Genomic DNA, 20,470 nt, shown 5'->3' with positions numbered 1-20,470 from the left:
TTTACGAGCGGCATGGTTGGCGTGGCGGTTACCACAACGCTGTTCCAGTGCCAGCGATTGGGACCAGGGATCATATCATGCGCTGTCTTTAAGGAGTTTGTATGTTCTCCCCATGTCTGCTTGGGTTTCCTCTGGGGGCTCTGGTTTCCTCCCATCCTTCAAAACATAGGTCAATTGGGTGGCATGGGCTCGTGGGCCGAAAGGGCCTGTTACCGTATTGTCTGTCTAAATTTCTCTCAGCCAAAAGGGTGTTTTAAATCTGAAGGATGGAAAAATAGGAGTTGGATTTACAATTGATTTCCTAGAATGCTATTTCCATTGTGGCAACATTGTTTTGCTATTGTGGTCTGGCAAGATAATGTTTGATGCGTCTGGCTTCACCAAGCTGGAAAATAAAATGTGAAATAACAGAAGCATTTACTTCACAGATTAAAAACAGTCATGCATTAAAAGGATTTTAAGTTCAAGGAAATTGATTCATTACCAGTGAATATGAAAAATACAACAATGACTTTATTATGTTCTCTTTGCCCTCAGCAAACAGAGATATATTTTTCACCAAGTGAATGCCAGCTTTGAGGCATTATTGGAAGAGAGCTGTTTCAGTCACTTCTTGTAAAAAGTGACCAGCTGCCCAATGATGTCAGATGATGCAATAATTTCAAAGTTGTAAGAAATGAGCCGACATAATTTTAATCTGGATGATTCACTTTGCATTTCTTCTTTACGATGAATATCATAGAAGGTCAATTTTCCTCCACCATTTTTTGTTCTGCTTGCCTTCATCAGTTCATCTGCATAATATTAAGTTCATCATTCATAATATATGAGAAAGTGAGTCATCTGGGAATGTACTTATTTGAATTTAGAAGACTGAGAGGGGTCTTATAGAAACAAAATTATGAAAAGCATCGACAAGATAGAAGTAGGTAAGTTGTTTTCATTTGTGGGGGAGACTAGAATCAGGGGAGATTGCCTCTAGATTCAGGGTAGTAGATTTAAGATGGAGATGAGGAGGAACTGCTTTTCCTAGAGGGTGGTGAATCTGTGGAATTCACTGCCAGTTGAGGCGGTAAATATATTTAAGACAAGGTTGGATCGATTTTTACATCATAGGGGAATTAAGGGATATGGGGAAAAGGCAGGTAGGTGGAGATGAGCCTATCATCAGATCAGCCATGATCTCATTCAATGGCGGAGCAGCTTGACGGACCGGATGGCCGACTCCTGCTCCTATTTCTTATATTCTTGTGGACATGAACCTTGCGTCGATGCTTGACCTTAATGCCAGCTGTCTGTATGTGCAATTCATGATGGTACTTCAGGGGTGGAGCTCTGAGTCTTCCAGTAGCAGTATAGCTGCGCCCTTCAATTGCAAATTTTAGGTGTCGTTCAAGGACATTACATTATTTCCTTGAAGCTATGCGTAAAAAAAAATCTATTTTCTTTATTATTGTGCAGTCATAATTTACAAAAGACCTTGTTTACCCTTCAGTAAATTAGATTGGATTTCACTGTAATTGGGATATCTCTGAAGAGTTGCCAAATTTAAAAGACAATCTTTCAGATTGAAAAGCTACCCATGGTAAATCTGTCATTTCCAGAATTGTATCTCATTCATTAGATTAAACTGCATTTTAAACTGAACTGTCAGAAGGCCAAGCTGCTTCGGAGAATAAGAATTACTTTACAAGAATAAATGGATGCGAGAACCTATTCTGAATTGAAAAGACTGATCATGGTAAATGGAATTCATATTTGAAATCAATTATACATAGCCCATTTTTCACTTGACTGTCCTTCATGCTATGCTCACTCTCTGCTTGACCAAGAACTAATTAAATGGGCTTGTCCAGTAATGAGTGTCCTTATTGTCTATTGGTTATTAAGATAACATTGTTTCCAAGGCATATCAGTTTTTAGATCATTTTTGTAGAAAGGCTTACATTAAACTTGAATGATTTTGTCTTCTAGTGGATATCTGCTCTAAATCTGGGCCTGGACTAGAAGTATGAAGGCACCAAGCCTGATTTTTCACTCACTAAATCCACACCTCAATTTTCATTTTGGCATTTGGCAAATGCACGCTCACTATTGTTCATGGAGTGTATTGAAATAGTTTCCTGTGTTCGCGTTGCATCCATGCAAAACGTGTTTATTCCATCACCTTTGCTGTAATTTCCCCCTGTTCACACATTTACTTGGTCTATCTCACGCACTTCTCTGTCTCCATGTCAGGGACAGACTTGCCACAAACCTCCTTTTCAAGCCCTCAGAGTCCCACAGCTACCTTGACTAGATACCCTTTCACCATTGTCTCCTTTAAGGATGCTATGCCACTTTCCCAGTATCTTCGTCACCTTTGTATTTGCTCCCATGATGAAGCTTTCCATTCTGGTGCAATGAAATGACCTCCTCTCTCCTGTATTACAAGCTCTTGTTTCAATTAGTGTTAGTGTCAGTGTCACTTTAAGGGCTAGTACCAGCTGCAACCATTCACAGCTGTGGAGAGAATGGATGACAACAACTAGTACAGTCTATACCCAAAGTTGATTCTGTGGAGGAAGAGAAAGAGCATTTGTTGCTTTATCCAGGGACACAGGTGGTGAGAGAGTCATGGGAGTGAACACTGAAGGAAACAGCACTCATTATTGACCACCAGCCATCTCATTGAACACTGAGTGGAATGACTCTGTGTGAAATGGACAATTTGGCTAATTCTCCCCGTCAGGGGAATTATTGAACCTCACCATGACCAAAGGAAAGGTCACTTTGATCCATACTTGGGTTTTGGACACATCATGGAAGTCATTTCATTTCCTCTATGCAAGGAAAAGGGGAGTTGTGACAGCTGTTAATGTGAAAGGATCTTTCTCAGGAAGAAACTTGACAAGGATTCATGAGTTTTTGGCAGTTTGGTCACTCAGTCTCGCCCACCACCTCTGTGATTACTTATGGGCAGCTGTTTAAAAGTCTGCATTTTCAACACAGGATTTCTGAGACTGAACTTTGGAATGACTTTCCAGAATTGTGCCTAAGCTGTAATTGTTTGGGTATCACACAAACACGCATACAAACAAGTACATTCGCGCATGGTTGGGGTTGACTTAATTAATGTGTTATATTATTAGTAGTTATTAATAAATATATTGTTTTAAAAGAAAGAAACAATAAGACAGTCTTGGTGGATATCTGCTGCTGCTCTGCGCTGTAACACCTGACATATGGGATCTCCTCTGCTAGAGCAGATGGATTCCCAATCATACTTCCTCTACTTTTTGTGCCTCTGACCTGAGACAGAACAAACTAAAGTGTCCCCCCCCCCAGTACTCAACTTCAGCCCGTCCTTGCCTGCTATTTCAGCACCACCTCAACATGAGCCCACCTCCATTTGGTTTTTCACTCTTCTCCCCTTTCTGTATTTTGCACGGATGACTTTCTTTGACTCTCTGATCAATTCTCTCACTATACACACCACTCCCTGTCCCAGGGCACTTTCCCGTGCAGCCAGAGAAGATGCAAGCCTCTCTCTTCACTTTGTTCCTTCCCACTATCCAGGGACTCACATAGTCGTTCAGGTTAAACTGTGTTCACCAACTAAGTGAAAATAAATAATGTAGATGGTTAAAATAAAAATGGAAATAATACTCAGTAGTTCAGGCTGTATATATTAAAAAAAAATTACAACATGGTTGAAACTGATTCTGGCCATTTAAATCCATGCTGCCCAATTACACCCAAATGAACTGACATCCCCCGTTCGTTTTGAAAGGCGAGAGGAAACGGGGAAACCGACGCAGACACAGGGAGAAAGTACAAACTCCTTACAAACACCACTGGATTATAACCCAAGTAATTGGCACTGTAATTGTGCCACACTAACCATGCCGCTCACTGTGGGAAGATGTCTGGCCAGCTGAGTAGTTCCAACATTTTCTGTTTGAAGCAGCAATTCACTTGCACCACTTTCATCTCGCATGCTGGTGTTCACAATGCGATCAAATCTCCATTCAAGAAATCAAACACTGAGTGGTTGAGGCGCACTTGCACCCAGTAATCTTGAGGTACTTGTTGCCTGCCATTTTTATTCTTAATCCCTCTCACATGACCTCTACTGTGATACCGAGCAACCTTCCAAAATGAACATTGAATTGCCTGACTTCAGGTCACTTGTTCTTTCATTATTACCCATGGTCATTCTCCCTAGCACCTTGTTCACCCCGTTTCTTTAATATGCCTCACTAACAGTACTCTTTCACCTAATCAGTATTGACACATTTCCATAAAGTTATAAACAGATGCAGAAAAATGCTGTTCAGCTTGCAGAATGTGTGCGAACCATCAGCCCCCTATTTACACAAACCTCTCATCGATGAGTCTTAGCTTCCATTTTGTGACAAGTACCAAGAACAGAAATTAAATTTAAAAATCAATAATTCATGTGTCTGGCTTGGATGATTCTATTTGGGTGAACCTCCATGTCTTTCTTTGGCTTGGCTTCGCGGACGAAGATTTATGGAGGGGGTAAAAGTCCACGTCAGCTGCAGGCTCGTTTGTGGCTGACAAGTCCGATGCGGGACAGGCAGACACGGTTGCACCGGTTGCAGGGGAAAATTGGTTTGTTGGGGTTGGGTGTTGGGTTTTTCCTCCTTTGTCTTTTGTCAGTGAGGTGGGCTCTGCAGTCTTCTTCAAAGGAGGTTGCTGCCCGCCGAACTGTGAGGCGCCAAGATGTATGGTTTGAGGCGATATCAGCCCACTGGCAGTGGTCAATGTGGCAGGCACCAAGAGATTTCTTTAGGCAGTCCTTGTACCTCTTCTTTGGTGCACCTCTGTCACGGTGGCCAGTGGAGAGCTCGCCATATAACACGATCTTGGGAAGGCGATGGTCCTCCATTCTGGAGACGTGACCCACCCAGCGCAGCTGGATTTTCATCAGAGTGGACTTGATGCTGTCGGCCTCTGCCATCTCGAGTACTTCGATGTTAGGGATGAAGGTACTCCAATGAATGTTGAGGATGGAGCGGAGACAACGCTGGTGGAAGCGTTCTAGGAGCCATAGGTGATGCCGGTAGAGGACCCATGATTCGGAGCCGAACAGGAGTGTGGGTATGACAACGGCTCAGAATACGCTTATCTTTGTGAGGTTTTTCAGTTGGTTGTTTTTCCAGACTCTTTTGTGTAGTCTTCCAAAGGTGCTATTTGCCTTGGCGAGTCTGTTGTCTATCTCGTTGTTGATCCTTGCATCTGATGAAATGGTGCAGCCGAGATAGGTAAACTGGTTGACCGTTTTGAGTTTTGTGTGCCCGATGGAGATGTGGGGGGGCTGGTAGTCATGGTGGGGAGCTGGCTGATGGAGGACCTCCGTTTTCTTCAGGCTGACTTCCAGGCCAAACATTTTGGCAGTTTCCACAAAACAGGACGTCAAGCGCTGAAGAGCTGGCTCTGAATGGGCAACTGAAGCGGCATCGTCTGCAAAGAGTAGTTCATGGACAAGTTTCTCTTGTGTCTTGGTGTGAGCTTGCAGGCGCCTCAGATTGAAGAGACTGCCATCCGTGCGGTACCGGATGTAAACAGCGTCTTCATTGTTGAGGTCTTTCATGGCTTGGTTCAGCATCATGCTGAAGAAGATTGAAAAGAGGGTTGGTGCGAGAACACAGCCTTGCTTCACGCCATTGTTAATGGAGAAGGGTTCAGAGAGCTCATTGCTGTATCTGACCCGACCTTGTTGGTTTTCGTGCAGTTGGATAACCATGTTGAGGAACTTTGGGGGACATCCGATGCGCTCTAGTATTTGCCAAAGCCCTTTCCTGCTCACGGTGTCGAAGGCTTTGGTGAGGTCAACAAAGGTGATGTAGAGTCCTTTGTTTTGTTCTCTGCACTTTTCTTGGAGCTGTCTGAGGGCAAAGACCATGTCAGTAGTTCCTCTGTTTGCGCGAAAGCCGCTCTGTGATTCTGGGAGAATATTCTCGGCGACTCTAGGTATTATTCTATTTAGGAGAATCCTAGCGAAAATTTTGCCTGCAATGGAGAGCAGCGTGATTCCCCTGTAGTTTGAGCAGTCTGATTTCTCGCCTTTGTTTTTGTACAGGGTGATGATGATGGCATCACGAAGGTCCTGAGGTAGTTTTCCTTGGTCCCAACAAAGCTTGAAAAACTCATGCAGTTTGACATGCAGAGTTTTGCCGCCAGCCTTCCAGACCTCTGGGGGGATTCCATCCATACCTGCTGCTTTGCCACTTTTCAGTTGTTCGATTGCCTTATATGTCTCATCCCGGGTGAGGACCTCATCCAGCTCTAGCCTTAGGGGCTGTTGAGGGAGCTGGAGCAGGGCGGAATCTTGGACTGAGCGGTTGGCACTGAAAAGAGATTGGAAGTGTTCTGACCATCGGTTGAGGACGGAGATCTTGTCCATCCTCCATGTAAAGGCTCATTAACCACAGATTGTGATTGTTTATGTGAAGCAGGAAAACTTGGCATGGGCATTTGCTTCATTACTGACTTCCCCAATGTGCAGGTGTTCATAGACTGCACACATATCCTCACACTCACCTGTGGCAACCTGCTGTAGCCCCAAAAGGCTCTCCATGTTTTCCATGCTTACTGTAGCCATTGGCCTTCTCTAGCCCACCTGAGTTGCTGTGATTCCCAGTCAGTATAACATCTATAATGTTGTAGCAGCACTGATTTGTAGCTGGAAGGATGTTATCTGCCTTTTTTATGTCCCTTTAAAAGCCTGGTGCAGTGATGGCATACGCTCCACTAACTACCAGCAGGGGTGAATTGCCATACATCAAGAGGTAACATTATATTGAAACGTAAACATCAGTTTCAGCAGTGTTCCACTGGAAAAACTTGACAACCATCTCATGCACACATGAAAAGAAGTTTACATTCATGTGACTCTCACTAATTACTTTAGGATAGCCCATAAAGAAAAACTGAAGGAATTTCTAGCCCATTTTAGTCGAACAATATTCAACTTTAAAAATTAAAATAAACAAAATGTACCATTGAGGAGAGGGTTTCTATATTTTGAAACTGGGCGTATTGAGGGTAATTAGTAATAATATAACACTAACCCTGACGGAAATTACACATTAAAGCTTAATGTTAAAAGAGGAAAGAAATGAGTGAAGGAATAACATTATATATCCATTAAATTCACATTGGCACTCTGAAGCCAGTTGCATAATGAAAAATATGAATCTAATCATTATTATTATTCTAATCTTTTACTCAAGGGAAAGTAACCAGCTTAAACATTCTTATTTTTTTAAAACACAAAAATGATGGATAAACTCAAAGTTACACAATGTTCTTTATGTTACAAAGATACAGAGCCAATGTTTCAGGCCTGAGTCCTTTGTTAAGTTATGAGCAAAAAGCCTGAATGAAACAGTGGGGGGAGAGGCAGAGGATGGAGCACAGTCCCACAGGCAAGAGGAGGATGTGGGTGGAAGGACACAAGAGGGGGAAAAAAAAACTGAGAAGTGATGCAGGGAGGGGAAGGCCCTCTGAATGGAGTGGGAAGAGGTGGAGAACTGGAAGAAAAGAAAGAGAGAGTTGGGGAAGAGAGGGAGACGGGAAATCGGAGAAGTCTACATTAATGCCATCTGGTTGGAGAAGGCCCAGACAGAATACTAGGTGTTGTTCCTTCAATTTACAGGTGGCTTTAGTTTGGCAATGCATGAGGCCATGGACAGACATGTCAGTGCTGGAGTGGGACGCAGAATTAAAATGGTTGGCCACTGGGAGATCCCAGTCATCGATGTAGACAGAGTTGAAATGGTTGACCTCTGGGAGATCCCTGTGGTGTTGGGTTTCCTTAGTATTTGTTGGAAGAAATTTCTGTTCTTGCACAACTCTTACTGTAAATGTTCCTAATTTGCCAGTAACACTCATAGGTTGAATGATCTTTATGATGTTCCATGAATATATTATGAATATAGTAAAGTTACATTCATGTTAAATTTAAATGTAATTTTTGTACTGTGTCTAACAGGGTGACTTTCCTGCTGAGTTATGTTCAAACCCCAATCTTGATTTCTGTTCTCCAGGTGCACAAATAGTAACTCAGCTTCCTAGAGTGGAACAAGTATTCTATGTCTCTGGAGGTTTAATATGAAATATACTTTGCCATTAAGTTCTAAATTTGTGATTTCTATACTGATGAGAAATTATTGATTAGCCTAGACTGATATTACAATAGATTTACCAGAATCAATCCTTATTTATTACATTTAATTAGGTTGGTTCAGAGGAGATTTTGTTCACATCTGTTCAAGCTTTGAAAAGCTGTATGTTGGTATGTCAGGACCTGTATCAGCACTGAGAGGGAAGAGGAAAGATTGTCAGTGGGTAGTATTATGAGGGAAGGATAAAACAGAGACTAGTAGGTGATTGGTAGAACCAGATTAGGAAGGAATAATGGCAGATGGATCCACTGAGGGGGTGGAATAGGATAAGAAAGGAGAACGATGGGAAAAGCAAACGAGGCAGCAGGAGAGTGGGTGCTTAAGGGAAGTAATGGAGTATTGATTACCTGAAATTGGAAATTTCTACATTCATATTCTGGGTTGCAAGCTACCATGCATCATGAAATAGTTTGTACAAATGTGGCAAGTCATTTGAATTCTCAGTAAAATAGCCCAGATCAATGGGTCTCAACCTTTTTCTTTCCACTTACATACCACTTTAAGTATTCCGTATGCCATAGGTGCTCTGTGATTAGTAAGGGATTGCTTAAGGTGGTATGTGGTTGGAAAGAAAAAGTTTGAAAACCACTGTTTTAATCGTACCTAATTTACTCATTATGTGCACGGTTTCATAACTCCAAAGGAAATGGGCCAATGACAGTTTTTCTCAAGCAAAATATTTCAGTAATAATTTGGTCTAGAGCAGTGATTCTCAACCTTCCCTTCCCACTCATGCACCACCTTAAGCAATCCCTTACTAATCACAGAGCACCGATGCCATTGGGATTACTTAAAATGGTATGTGAATGGAAAGGAAAAGGTTGAGAACCACTGGCTTAGATCATTTGATCTGATTAACTTTACAAAATAAAGTCTGAAATTTGGAAAAGACGTGGTTCAGGGTTTTACATACTGTACGACATAAAATACCCAACAAGCTCATCACTATTTGAAAAAAAATCCTTTTTAAACAGTATAACGATGAGTTCAGATCAAGTGTATACAAGTAGAAGAGAAAATGAAAACTAATTTATAGCAGCTATAATCTATTTTTTTGAATCAGACAACTAACCATTAATGGAGCAAAAACACAGGTGTTTGATTAAAAGAAGCAGAAAGTGCCAAATAAAATAAATCTACAAATTTGATGCGACTTCTAGAAGTCAATTCATTTAAAATTGTCCAGAAAAGATGTAATAAATGCATGGAAATTCAGTACACAGTAGAATCCCCATTATCCAGAATTTAATCAATCAGAAACTCAAACAAACGGCAACCCCATTCTCTGGAGACAGGAGCAGATTTAAAACTGTGAATGCACCGTTCAGATGGCAGCTCTAAAAGGCTGCTGCCACGCTAACTGGTCCACCTGAAAGGGCCTATTTATATTCAGAAACGTCTCGTAGCACCTCTGGATCTGATGGAGATGGGGCAACTGGTGCCACAGCGCCACCTATCATATATATGCAGCATGGCAACGTTTGTTTTCGCCTCCCCTAATCTCCCACTCAGGTGAAACCGCTCTGTGTATCCCACAAGAGTTCCAGTTGCGTGGGGGATTATGGGTAGGGAAGACTGCCATTGTTGTGCCCCGTTTTGAGCTGTGGAGAGCTGCCCCGGTGGGTTGTCACAGCCCACACCCGTCGGCTACCCCTGCCCCGAGGACCCTCGCCAACCTCCCCTCCCCAGTGGAGCAGGGGGCTGTCAGCCATCTGGGAGTGAGTATGTCTATAGCCTCAAGGTGAGGGGGGGGGGGGGCGGTGATTATACAACTTTACACTGGGATGTTCAGGCCACCTATAATAGATGAATCTTGCTTACGAGTTGGTAGGGGATCCACACATTGTGCCCGAAGCGCTCATAACAATTGAAAAAATTGTGTCAACCAAAAAAACTGCTGACTATTTTCTAACCATGAGGTGCAAGTTCTCAGATTTGATGAACTTATTACCAGTCTGTCACACTAATCTATGGAGAAATAGTCTTTTAACTTTTTTTCAGGTTCACTCTCTCCCAGGAATTTTCAGAAACAAAATAGTAGCTGTAGAGCTCGTCGAAAGAACCAAAGACTTGTTGATCCAAACCAAGGCTTTTATTAGCAAAAGACAGGAGCTCTTCACAGGTGGCCGACCAGTCCGGAATGATCCGACCTGGCTATGGACACAACCCTTTAAGGCCCAGACAGTAGGTGTGGCTTAGCTCTCAGCCAATCGCTGTAAGCACAGTCTAGATACTGTAACTATATACATTATATACATTGGTGATAGATCTGTACTATCACAAGTAGTTTATTTTTTTCTGCCATTTCCTTAATTTCCAGTACAGGTTTCCCCTATCAGGGACAATCCCCCCCAATTAACTTCACTAATCTTACACTTCTTACACATCTGTAAGGGATTTTGCAATCTTTTTGTTTGACATGTTTCATGATAAATTACTCTTGTTTTCTGCCTTTTTCTTTCCACTTATGCTCCTCCCCTTTTGAAAGCTGGAATGTTCCTATGCTCTTGCTTCATTTTTTTTTCTTTTGGCAATGCTGTATAAGCCTTTTTCTTTGATTAAATACAATTTTTTGCTGCTAGACTAGCTTTGGCTGGATCATATTTTCAGTTAGATTTTGTTTTACTTAAAAGGGATAGCTATTAACAGACAAATATCATTTAGCTCCTCTATCTTGCCCTGCCATTTAATTAGTTTGTGGGTGATAATGAATGCAATCTCACCACGTTGCCAGCTCATGGGTAATCTTCCACTCTCTTTTCTCATTATGAGCCCTTCTACCCAGTCATAAAAATATTCAAGGCCCCAATTCCATCTCACCCTCCTTTTGAAGGGTGTTCCAAAGGCTCATGAAATAAGTAGCCTCATTTCCGCCTTTAAGTAAGTGATTGTTCCCCACTCGTTACAAGTGGCTCTTCTGCAAAATCCCTCTGGATCTTGCATTAGTTGGAAAACAGGTAAAGGTAAGGTAAAAGTTCCATTATTGCCACATAATACTACATTTAGAATGTAACATACATGAAATTCTTTAACTTTCGTCTACCGTGAGGCAAACACTTTGTTTAACTTCTGAGATCAGACAATCTCAGGCTTATTCAGGCTATTAGGTGCTGTTAATGTCTATTCCTACTATATCGTGGACAACTCAAGTTTCATCTTTGTAACTTGCTTTGCTTAAATTTAAAGAACAGTTTTCAATTGAACTTAATCATTATCTTTTTCTTTGGCTTGGCTTCGCGGACAAAGATTTATGGAGGGGGTAAAAGTCCACGTCAGCTGCAGGCTCGTTTGTGGCTGACAAGTCCGATGCGGGACAGGCAGATACGGTTGCTGCGGTTGCAGGGGAAAATTGGTTGGTTGGGGTTGGGTGTTGGGTTTTTCCTCCTTTGCCTTTTGACAGTGAGGTGGGCTCTGCGGTCTTCTTCAAAGGAGGTTGCTGCCCGCTAAACTGAGGCGCCAAAATGCACGGTTTGAGGCGTTATCAGCCCACTGGCGGTGGTCAATGTGGCAGGCACCAAGAGATTTATTTAGGCAGTCCTTGTACCTCTTCTTTGGTGCACCTCTGTCACGGTGCCCAGTGGAGAGCTCGCCATATAACACGATCTTGGGAAGGCCATGGTCCTCCATTCTGGAGATGTGACCCACCCAGTGCAGCTGGATCTTCAGCAGCGTGGACTCGATGCTGTCGGCCTCTGTCATCTCGAGTACTTCGATGTTAGGGATGAATTCACTCCAATGAATGTTGAGGATGGAGTGGAGACAACGCTGGTGGAAGCCGGTAGAGGACCCATGAATCGGAGCCGAACAGGAGTGTGGGTATGACAACGGCTCTGTATACGCTTATCTTTGTGAGGTTTTTCAGTTGGTTGTTTTTCCAGACTCTTTTGTGTAGTCTTCCAAAGGCGCTATTTGCCTTGGCGAGTCTGTTGTCTATCTCGTTGTCGATCCTTGCATCTGATGAAATGGTGCAGCTGAGATAGGTAAACTAGTTGACCGTTTTGAGTTTTGTGTGCCCGATTGAGATGTGGGGGGGCTGGTAGTCATGGTGGGGAGCTGGCTGATGGAGGACCTCAGTTTTCTTCAGGCTGACTTCCAGGCCAAACATTTTGGCAGTTTCCGCAAAACAGGACGTCCAGCGCTGAAGAGCTGGTTCTGAATGGGCAACTGAAGCGGCATCGTCTGCAAAGAGTAGTTCACGGACAAGTTTCTATTGTGTCTTGGTGTGAGCTTGCAGGCACCTCAGATTGAAGAGTCTGCCATCCGTGCGGTACCGGCTTCATGCTGCAGAAGATTGAAAAGAGGGTTGGTGCGAGAACACAGCCTTGCTTCACGCCATTGTTAATGGAGAAGGGTTCAGAGAGCTCATTGCTGTATCTGACCCGACCTTGTTGGTTTTCGTGCAGTTGGATAACCATGTTGAGGAACTTTGGGGGGCATCCGATGCGCTCTAGTATTTGCCAAAGCCCTTTCCTGCTCACGGTGTCGAAGGCTTTGGTGAGGTCAACAAAGGTGATGTAGAGTCCTTTGTTTTGTTCTCTGCACTTTTCTTGGAGCTGTCTGAGGGCAAAGACCATGTCAGTAGTTCCTCTGTTTGCGCGAAAGCCGCACTGTGATTCTGGGAGAATATTCTCGGCGACTCTAGGTATTATTCTATTTAGGAGAATCCTAGCGAAGATTTTGCCTGCAATGGAGAGCAGCGTGATTCCCCTGTAGTTTGAGCAGTGTGATTTCTCGCCTTTGTTTTTTTACAGGGTGATGATGATGGATATATGATATAAAATTCTACAACATTATGATAGGTTTTCCAAGAAGGACTCCAAGATACAAGATTATTTTATTGTCATGTAATAAAACAGAAATTGTGATATTACATGAAATTTTGTTTAGTCTACCATAATGCAGACAAAAATTGCCCAGCGCTCCTTACAGCCAGGGAAAGAGAAGCAAAAGAGAGCCCCCTCAGGGTCACTGAATGCCCACGGCTTCGGCTCCAGTGCTCTTGCAGCCTCTGCAGTCACACAGCATTTAGTCTGAACCATCACCAACCTGAGCTCCAGATGCACATTTCTGATATGATCAGGAAGCCTTCAGCACCCACTTGCATTCGGATCCAATACCTGGTATCTTTTCAGCCAGTGTTGAGCCAGTATCCAGCAGTCTGCAGCCTGGTGTGAGTTCTTTGACTGCAGTCACCAGCAGCCCAGTTCCTACATAGCGCTGCTATTTTTACTTCTTAACAGATCAGTAATTAACTCTTTTTCATTGTACTTATACCATAATCCTGGCCACTCTTGGGGACTCTTGATATGCAGAGATAAGTGTTTATTTCCCTATCTATAATTTCTTTTCACTCCCCCCCCCACCCCCACCAACTTGAATGGCCCCTTGCCCCACAATGCTATAGTTAATTTGCTTACCCTTCCTGCAGCCCTTGTTTTTGTCCACCCAGATTGTAAGAATGTCATTCCAATTGGAAAAGTGCAAAGGATGAGGCTCTGCCAACATGGCTTGGACATTGTGGTATACTTGACTGATGGCATTGCTTCATAATGGTTGTTGCAGATCCCAATGATATCCGTCAGCTGTCATATCCCATCACCTGCCTTCCAATGTTTGTCTCAATCTAGTTTAATTTCTTAATTCTTTTAGCATTCAACTGTACCATAACCTTTCCCCACAGAGGGTCTTTCTTAACAAAATTTGGTAGATTTTGCATTTGGGAAAAGCCTCCTGTAGTGAAACATTGTAAGGAGTTTAAAAAATGTTTTGTGTTGGAATTATCTCTTTATCATCTTCATTCAGTTTCTGTCAGGCTTGAGAATATTTTGAGTGCTGTACATCCAAGCTCCTTTTCCCTTTGTGATGTCTTCAGATCAATAATCGTCAAGACAATTATTTTGGATCTATCCATGTGTCAATTGCTACACATTAAATGAAGTTTGATTACAGACTGGCAGGTAACCAGTTTCTTCAGGCTGTATGTAAAGCAGCCCTGGCAAGGGAGCAGGATTTTTTAAACAGCATTTTTATGAAAACTAGATTAGTCTTGTTAAAATCTTTGAAAATTGTCATCAGGAATCAGGAATTTTAAAACTGTATATTTATTAAAATGCTGAAAATTAATATTCTCTGATTTCTGAACATAACTGATGTAATAACATAAAGATTAATTCACTCAGTAAAACTTGTTTCTTCTTATTTCAGGGAACCAACTGCGAAGAAGAAATCTGGTAAGGAACCAATTGAATTGACCATGAGCTCACTTATCTGTTGCTAAATCACTTTGTGTGTTTATAAGAGATGTTAAACAACTTTATAAAGTTTATTTTGAAAATTGTATTTTATTGAGTTATTATGAATTGGTAAAGTTGGTTTTAACCAGTTTGACTGAGTTTACTTGCAGATGAAGGTTTTTCTTCAGAACCGATTGCCTGTATCATCTGTGTAGCATAAATAGGATTGGATGATGGGAAATTGTAATGACCAGTTCAAAGAACCGTTTTTGAGAATCTTAACCTCCAACCTGGTGTTATCAAGATTCCTATCCATCCATGTAAAAATTTTCAATTGAAATAAAGTGTCCCAGAAGAATAGTGGAGCTCTTTTTAAAAAAAAATGATGGCGACAAAAAAAATGACCATAATGGGGTGAACAGTAAATTATCAATTAGCTGGACAAGAACCATTAACCCAACTGTCTTTTGAAAGTAAATCAAACCTTCTGCTATTAATTAAGAAGCACAATTTCAAAGGCTCTATGATTCTGCGCCAGACATTCTGAACAGACTGTACCCGAACTTACCAAGGTCAAACGACATATTTTAAATTAAAAACTAAACATGAGCCAACAAAAAGGAATCTTATTTGTGGAACAAATCTTCAGAAGAGATGGGAAAAGGTTTTTTGTATGTAATGTACAGATCAAAATACAACACCTGTTCATAATCAAATTTTAAGTTATGTTTCTCAGACTTTGGCATGGGGATGATTATTTTAATATGTATACATTTAAATTTGGGATGCATCTTGAAGTTGTCGTCAATGGATGAGGCATTTGTGTGAATTGATGGACGGTGTATGACAAGGTTGAGTTCCTGGAACAACCTAACAAATTACCATAACATTTATAGTCATGATGAGTATCTCTATTACGTTCCTTATGCCACAAATAGGATTTTGTCCATATAATCTTCTCAGTTAAATGTGCAGAGTCAAAAGCTAGGGTGATTCAAATAAAAGAGCTAATAAACACAAGTAAGTACTTTGTGTTCCCATTATGACTCATCGTGCTTTTCAGTGAGTCAATGTGAGAACACAGCTAGGATACGATGTACAACTTTGGCCATTGCATTATGCGAAGGTTGTGATGGCATGATAAAGAATGCAGAAAATGTTGCCAAGCCTGGAGAATATAAATGAGGCTATGGATTATATTCTTCAGAACAAATATGGCTGAAATATTTAAATGCAGTGTATAAAATGAGGAGATCCTGATGAGGCCTACCTTAGCAGAAAGGTTAATAACTAGGGGAGATGAATTTAAAGTCATTTAAATTTAAATTTGTAGATAGATCAAAGGAGAAATAGGAAATTATTCTCCAAAAGAATTGATCGTCTGGAATTTGAAGCTTGATGTGTGATTCAGGAAGACACCCTGGCTGAGCCCTTGGAGTCCCATAGACTGGGAATAGCTTAAATAGCTCTTTTTGTCCATATTGGCCTCCTCCAATTATGTAACTTTAACGATTCTTTGATTTTGTTTTAGGTTGTTCACATAGTCTCTGAATGTTCCAATGACTGCTTTGGTGCCGATTCCAAACAATGTAGCAGATTTTCAATGTAAAATTTAACTGGCGTGAAGGAGAGTGACATTTCTTCCTGGTCAGGACTATTTGTGCATTTACACTTCAAATTAAAGCACAACAGTAAAACGTGACCCTTTCACATTCAAGTGACCAGTGCAGGTTAAATGAGCTCTCTGAGCCACTTATAAAGATGATTGGGCACTCCTAGATTCTTGGATGCACTGATTTCCTTTTAAAGAATAAATGACTCCAATGTTCTGATAAGACTTCAGTACAAATACCAAGGATTTCAGACAACCAAAGCAGTGAGGTGAAACATCCAGTCAAAGATGAGGTAGATGCCAAAATAGGAATAAATAAAATCATCTGAGGGGGAAAGTTATTCATACCCCTCCATTATTTTTCAGACTGAATTATGATGTTCTATTCCACAATATTTACATGGTGGTTGATGGAAGGCTCAAATGGACCAATGAAATCTGAATAATTGGGGTGGGTACCATTGAAATGCAAAAATCTTGCTTTTTTTTCCCCCCAGAAGACTTGGTACAATCAGAAAGAGAAAATTGCCTGCTATTGTTTGAATTGGGATGGATTGGGTAGATGTCCAATGAAGTTAAACAGGAAAATCTGTAGGTCAAGGACAATACCCAAATGGACTGGAGAAACTCAGCAGGTCACACAGCATCCATAGGAAACAAAGTGAACTAATGTTTCAGGCCTGGGACCTTTGTCAGTTATCAGTTTCTCCAGCATGTTTGTGTATTGTACCATGGCATAGAAGGCTACAAAGTGAGTGCTGGAAATAGTGTAGGTATAGAATAGGTCCTAATGGCCAGACACAGGTGGCTGATTGGATGATCAGATCACATCGGTATGAAGGCAAAGATTATGATTAACTGCTTTACCAAATAACTCATTGTTACGGCAATGAGTTAATTAACGGAGGAACAATTGGGTTTTATATTGGCTGGATTCTGAAATATTTTGAAAAATACATTTTTGTTTGTTTTGGATGTTGGTGACCAACTATATAATTCATAGCCCCAACAAGAAATTAAAAAAAGATGAATGTATTGAAATTTTAAGTCAAAACAACAGCAAACTCTTATATAATGTCACAGCTTCACTGTCATAAATCATTGAAAGGTTATCAAATGTTGATCTCAAAGAAAAAGAAAGCCAAGTTATAACTGCTCGAAGTCCAAACTTTTATTTGAATTATACCTTCCCATATTTGGTTCTCAAGACTGGTCATTTGAAACTCTCTCCTGATTTGTTTAGAGCACAAGAAGGCTGAGCAGGTATTAATGTTCCTATTAAACAGTTTTGGTTCTTACTAATGCCAGATCATAAATATTAACATGGTCATAGCAGCTGATGTGCTTCTGTTGAAGTGGTCTTTTTGATGTTTTTTTTAACAGGCTGACAAAGCATTGACAAGAACTTTGAATGCCTGTATAAATATAATCATATATAGGATAAATTGTACTTCATTGCATGTGGTTCACTTTCTCAGCATCTCATTTCAAACCTTCTTAAAATTATTTCATTTTCCTCATATGTACTTTCATTCATTTTCCTTCATTAGGGCTTGCAATAATCCAGAGAACGGCATCGTTTCTAAAGAGAGGTATTAGAGAAACTTGCTTGGCCATAATGTTACTGATCCTTAACTTTGCTGAATGGTCTTAAACCATCATGATTTTGGACCATACAGCTTGCTAATTGGCAGTGGTTGGGGCAGCCTAATGCTAAATGCGGTGTGGTTCATGCATGCTCAGTACCTGTGTAATATTGATTAAACTGGGATTAATTTGGGACTGATTTTTGTTCTTCCACTTCATTCAATTTTTTTTATTGATGTGATTCACTTAAAAAGGTTTCACACAAATTTTTACTGTAATAATATAGGTGCACTGTCATTCAAGTTATTGTTCAAATAATCGCCCATTAACCCTTTCATTGGCACAAAACGATTTGGACATTAAAATTCTTAACTTTTTTCCCCCAATTATAATTTTGTGGATTGCTTTCTCAATGTTTGAGTAATTGATTCAGACAAAACCAAATACTAAATTGAGCAAAATATGACTTTGCAGCATCTCATGTTAATTGGGGGAAGCGAGCGGCCTGTAAGAGGGTTATTGAACAGCAATTTATTTTAAACTACACTTATTCCAAGCAGTTTCTCAGAACTGTCTATCCACGATGTAACCTCTCATTCATCAATGTAATTTCACATCCATTCTCATTGTTGTTGATGTATGTGAAAATGCAGACTAGCAACTTACTCCAACATGGAACAAATGTGTCCTTTGTCACTTGCCTTGGTGTTGATTATCAGATATTTTTTTTGTTTCATGATAACTGTTTATTTAGTAATAAGAATTTATTGTCAGATACATAATTACAATGAACAAATGCATCAAAATTCTTACTTGCTGCAGCCAAACAGGATGCACCAACAACAACAGCAGACATTAAATTATCACAATATGCCTGGACAGATAAAGAGACAATAAATATAATGAGGCGGATAGTGAATTTTCACAGTTGCAGTTCGTGCAGAATAAAAATTATGTTTTAAAAGTACAAATAGATCTTTTCGTGATTGCCGAATTGTTTCTGGTTAAGATGGTAAGAGAAGTGTCAAGAGCGTGATAGCTGTTGAATAAAAGCTGTTCTTGAAACTAGAGATGATGCACTTCGGGGTTCTGTACCTTCTGCCTGAAGTTAACAGCAAGAAGAGATTATGACCAGAATAATGGCGATCATTTATGATGTTTTCTGCCTTCTTGAGGCAGTGTCTGACATAGATGTCTTCCATAGATGGGATATCAGTGCCTGTGATCGATTTGGCTAAGTTTGACATTTTCTGCACCCCTCCTATGTTCCAGGGGACTTTGAGTTACCAAACCAGACAGTGATGCAACCAGTCAGTATACTTTCCATAGTGTACATGTGACCTGGGTCACATGCCAAATCTCCTCAGACTCCTGAGAAAGTTGTGTTATTGGTGAGCCTTCTTCACAGTTGCCTCTGTGCTGTCTCCAGGAGAGGTCTACCAATATGTGCACTTGTAGGAAATTGAAAGTATTAACCCTTTCCACCACTGACCCATCAATGAAGACAAGTGTGTGGTCCCTCACCTCCCCTTCCCAAAGTCCACAATAAGCTCCTTGGTCTTGCTGACTTTGAGAGCAAGGTTAACATTCTGGCACCGTACCCCAAGATTCCCAATCTCCATCCTATATTCTGATTCATTATTTTCATTATTCTGTCACCTGGAGCCATAGTTGGTTTTGTTATCATGTGAATGGGAAATAGAGCAGGACACTAAGCATGTAGCCTTAAGGAGCACCTGCGTGGATGAACAGTGAGACATAGTGATGTTGCCAATCTGCACTGGGGTTTCCAATTGAGGAAATTGCTTATTTTTACATTTTTTTTAAGAAAATGAGTAATTTGTTTTGAAATTTTAAGTACAGAGACAAGTAGATGCTGCAACATGGATTTCACAATGACTGTTTTTGACTACTATATGGATATTAGTCAAGTTCAAGCATGAGATTTAAGTACTTGGTGTTCTGCCCTTCCATCGTCAGTATTCTTAATTGCTATATCTCAGCAATTGAAATGTCACAGATTCCAAAACTATTTTGATAAATAACCTTGTTTTTATTTTTAGTGTAAAACAGTGGCTTTCAAACTGTCCGTCTAAACTCACAATCCACCTTAAGCAATCCCTATGCCAGAAGTGCTCTGTGATTGTTAAGGGATTGCTTAAGGTGGTGTACGAGTAGAGAAGGAAAGTTTGAGAACCACTGCTCTAGACCCACTTGTTACTGAAATAATTTCCTTTAGAAAAATTGTCATTGGTCCATTTCCTTTGGAGTTATGAAACCACGCACAGAACGAGTCAATTAGGTGCAATTAAAACAGTGGTTTTCAAACCTTTTTCTTTTCACTCAAATATCACCTTAAGCAATCCCTTACTAATCACAAAGCACATATGGCATTAGGGATTGCTTAAGGTGAAATGCAAGTTTAGAGGGGCAATTTGAAAACCACTGGTGTAAATGAAAGTGTTTCAGTACCACATTTGTTCATAGTTGTACAAATATTGTGTACCTTGCAGTTGGGTACATTGATTGCAGGTTGGGCTGGATCACTTTTCATTTCCAAACACCAAATATGAGTCAACTTTCTGTCAAGCAGTAGCTTGCCCCTCATGCTGTGTTGTAGAGAATTTGCTTTCAATTTATTTAAATGGTTTCTTGGGTTTTAGTCTTGAGTGAGCCTGCAGAAACCATTACGTTTACGCAGAAAACTTGGACAAGCCTCCCCAGTCCTGGGAGCTCCTCCACCAAGGTCTGCTGATTGTTGCCAGGAATCCCTTCCAGTAATCCAGAACCATCCTTCTCAGTGTCAAGTGAGATACAAGCCTTTCAGAAATGATTCCACAATC

General features: G+C 40.8%; 1 protein-coding gene across 4 annotated transcripts in view; it reads left to right on the top strand.

Annotated features, from left to right (window-relative positions):
• The window catches only part of sh3pxd2b (SH3 and PX domains 2B), a 265,721-nt gene that overhangs the window by 187,178 nt on the left and 58,073 nt on the right, over window positions 1–20,470 (top strand). For 2 of the 4 annotated variants that reach the window (XM_069898787.1, XM_069898790.1), the window contains 2 exons: window positions 14,400–14,425; window positions 17,591–17,632. In XM_069898787.1, the coding sequence (XP_069754888.1) occupies window positions 14,400–14,425; window positions 17,591–17,632 (68 nt within the window). The remainder of the gene's footprint in view (window positions 1–14,399; window positions 14,426–17,590; window positions 17,633–20,470) is intronic. The other 2 variants (XM_069898788.1, XM_069898789.1) reach the window with 1 other exon arrangement.

The sequence above is a fragment of the Narcine bancroftii genome, chromosome 9 (assembly GCF_036971445.1).
Source record: "Narcine bancroftii isolate sNarBan1 chromosome 9, sNarBan1.hap1, whole genome shotgun sequence".
Lineage (NCBI taxonomy): Eukaryota > Metazoa > Chordata > Chondrichthyes > Torpediniformes > Narcinidae > Narcine > Narcine bancroftii.
Note: the sequence above shows the minus strand (reverse complement) of the source record. Positions and strands in the feature narration are given on the sequence as shown.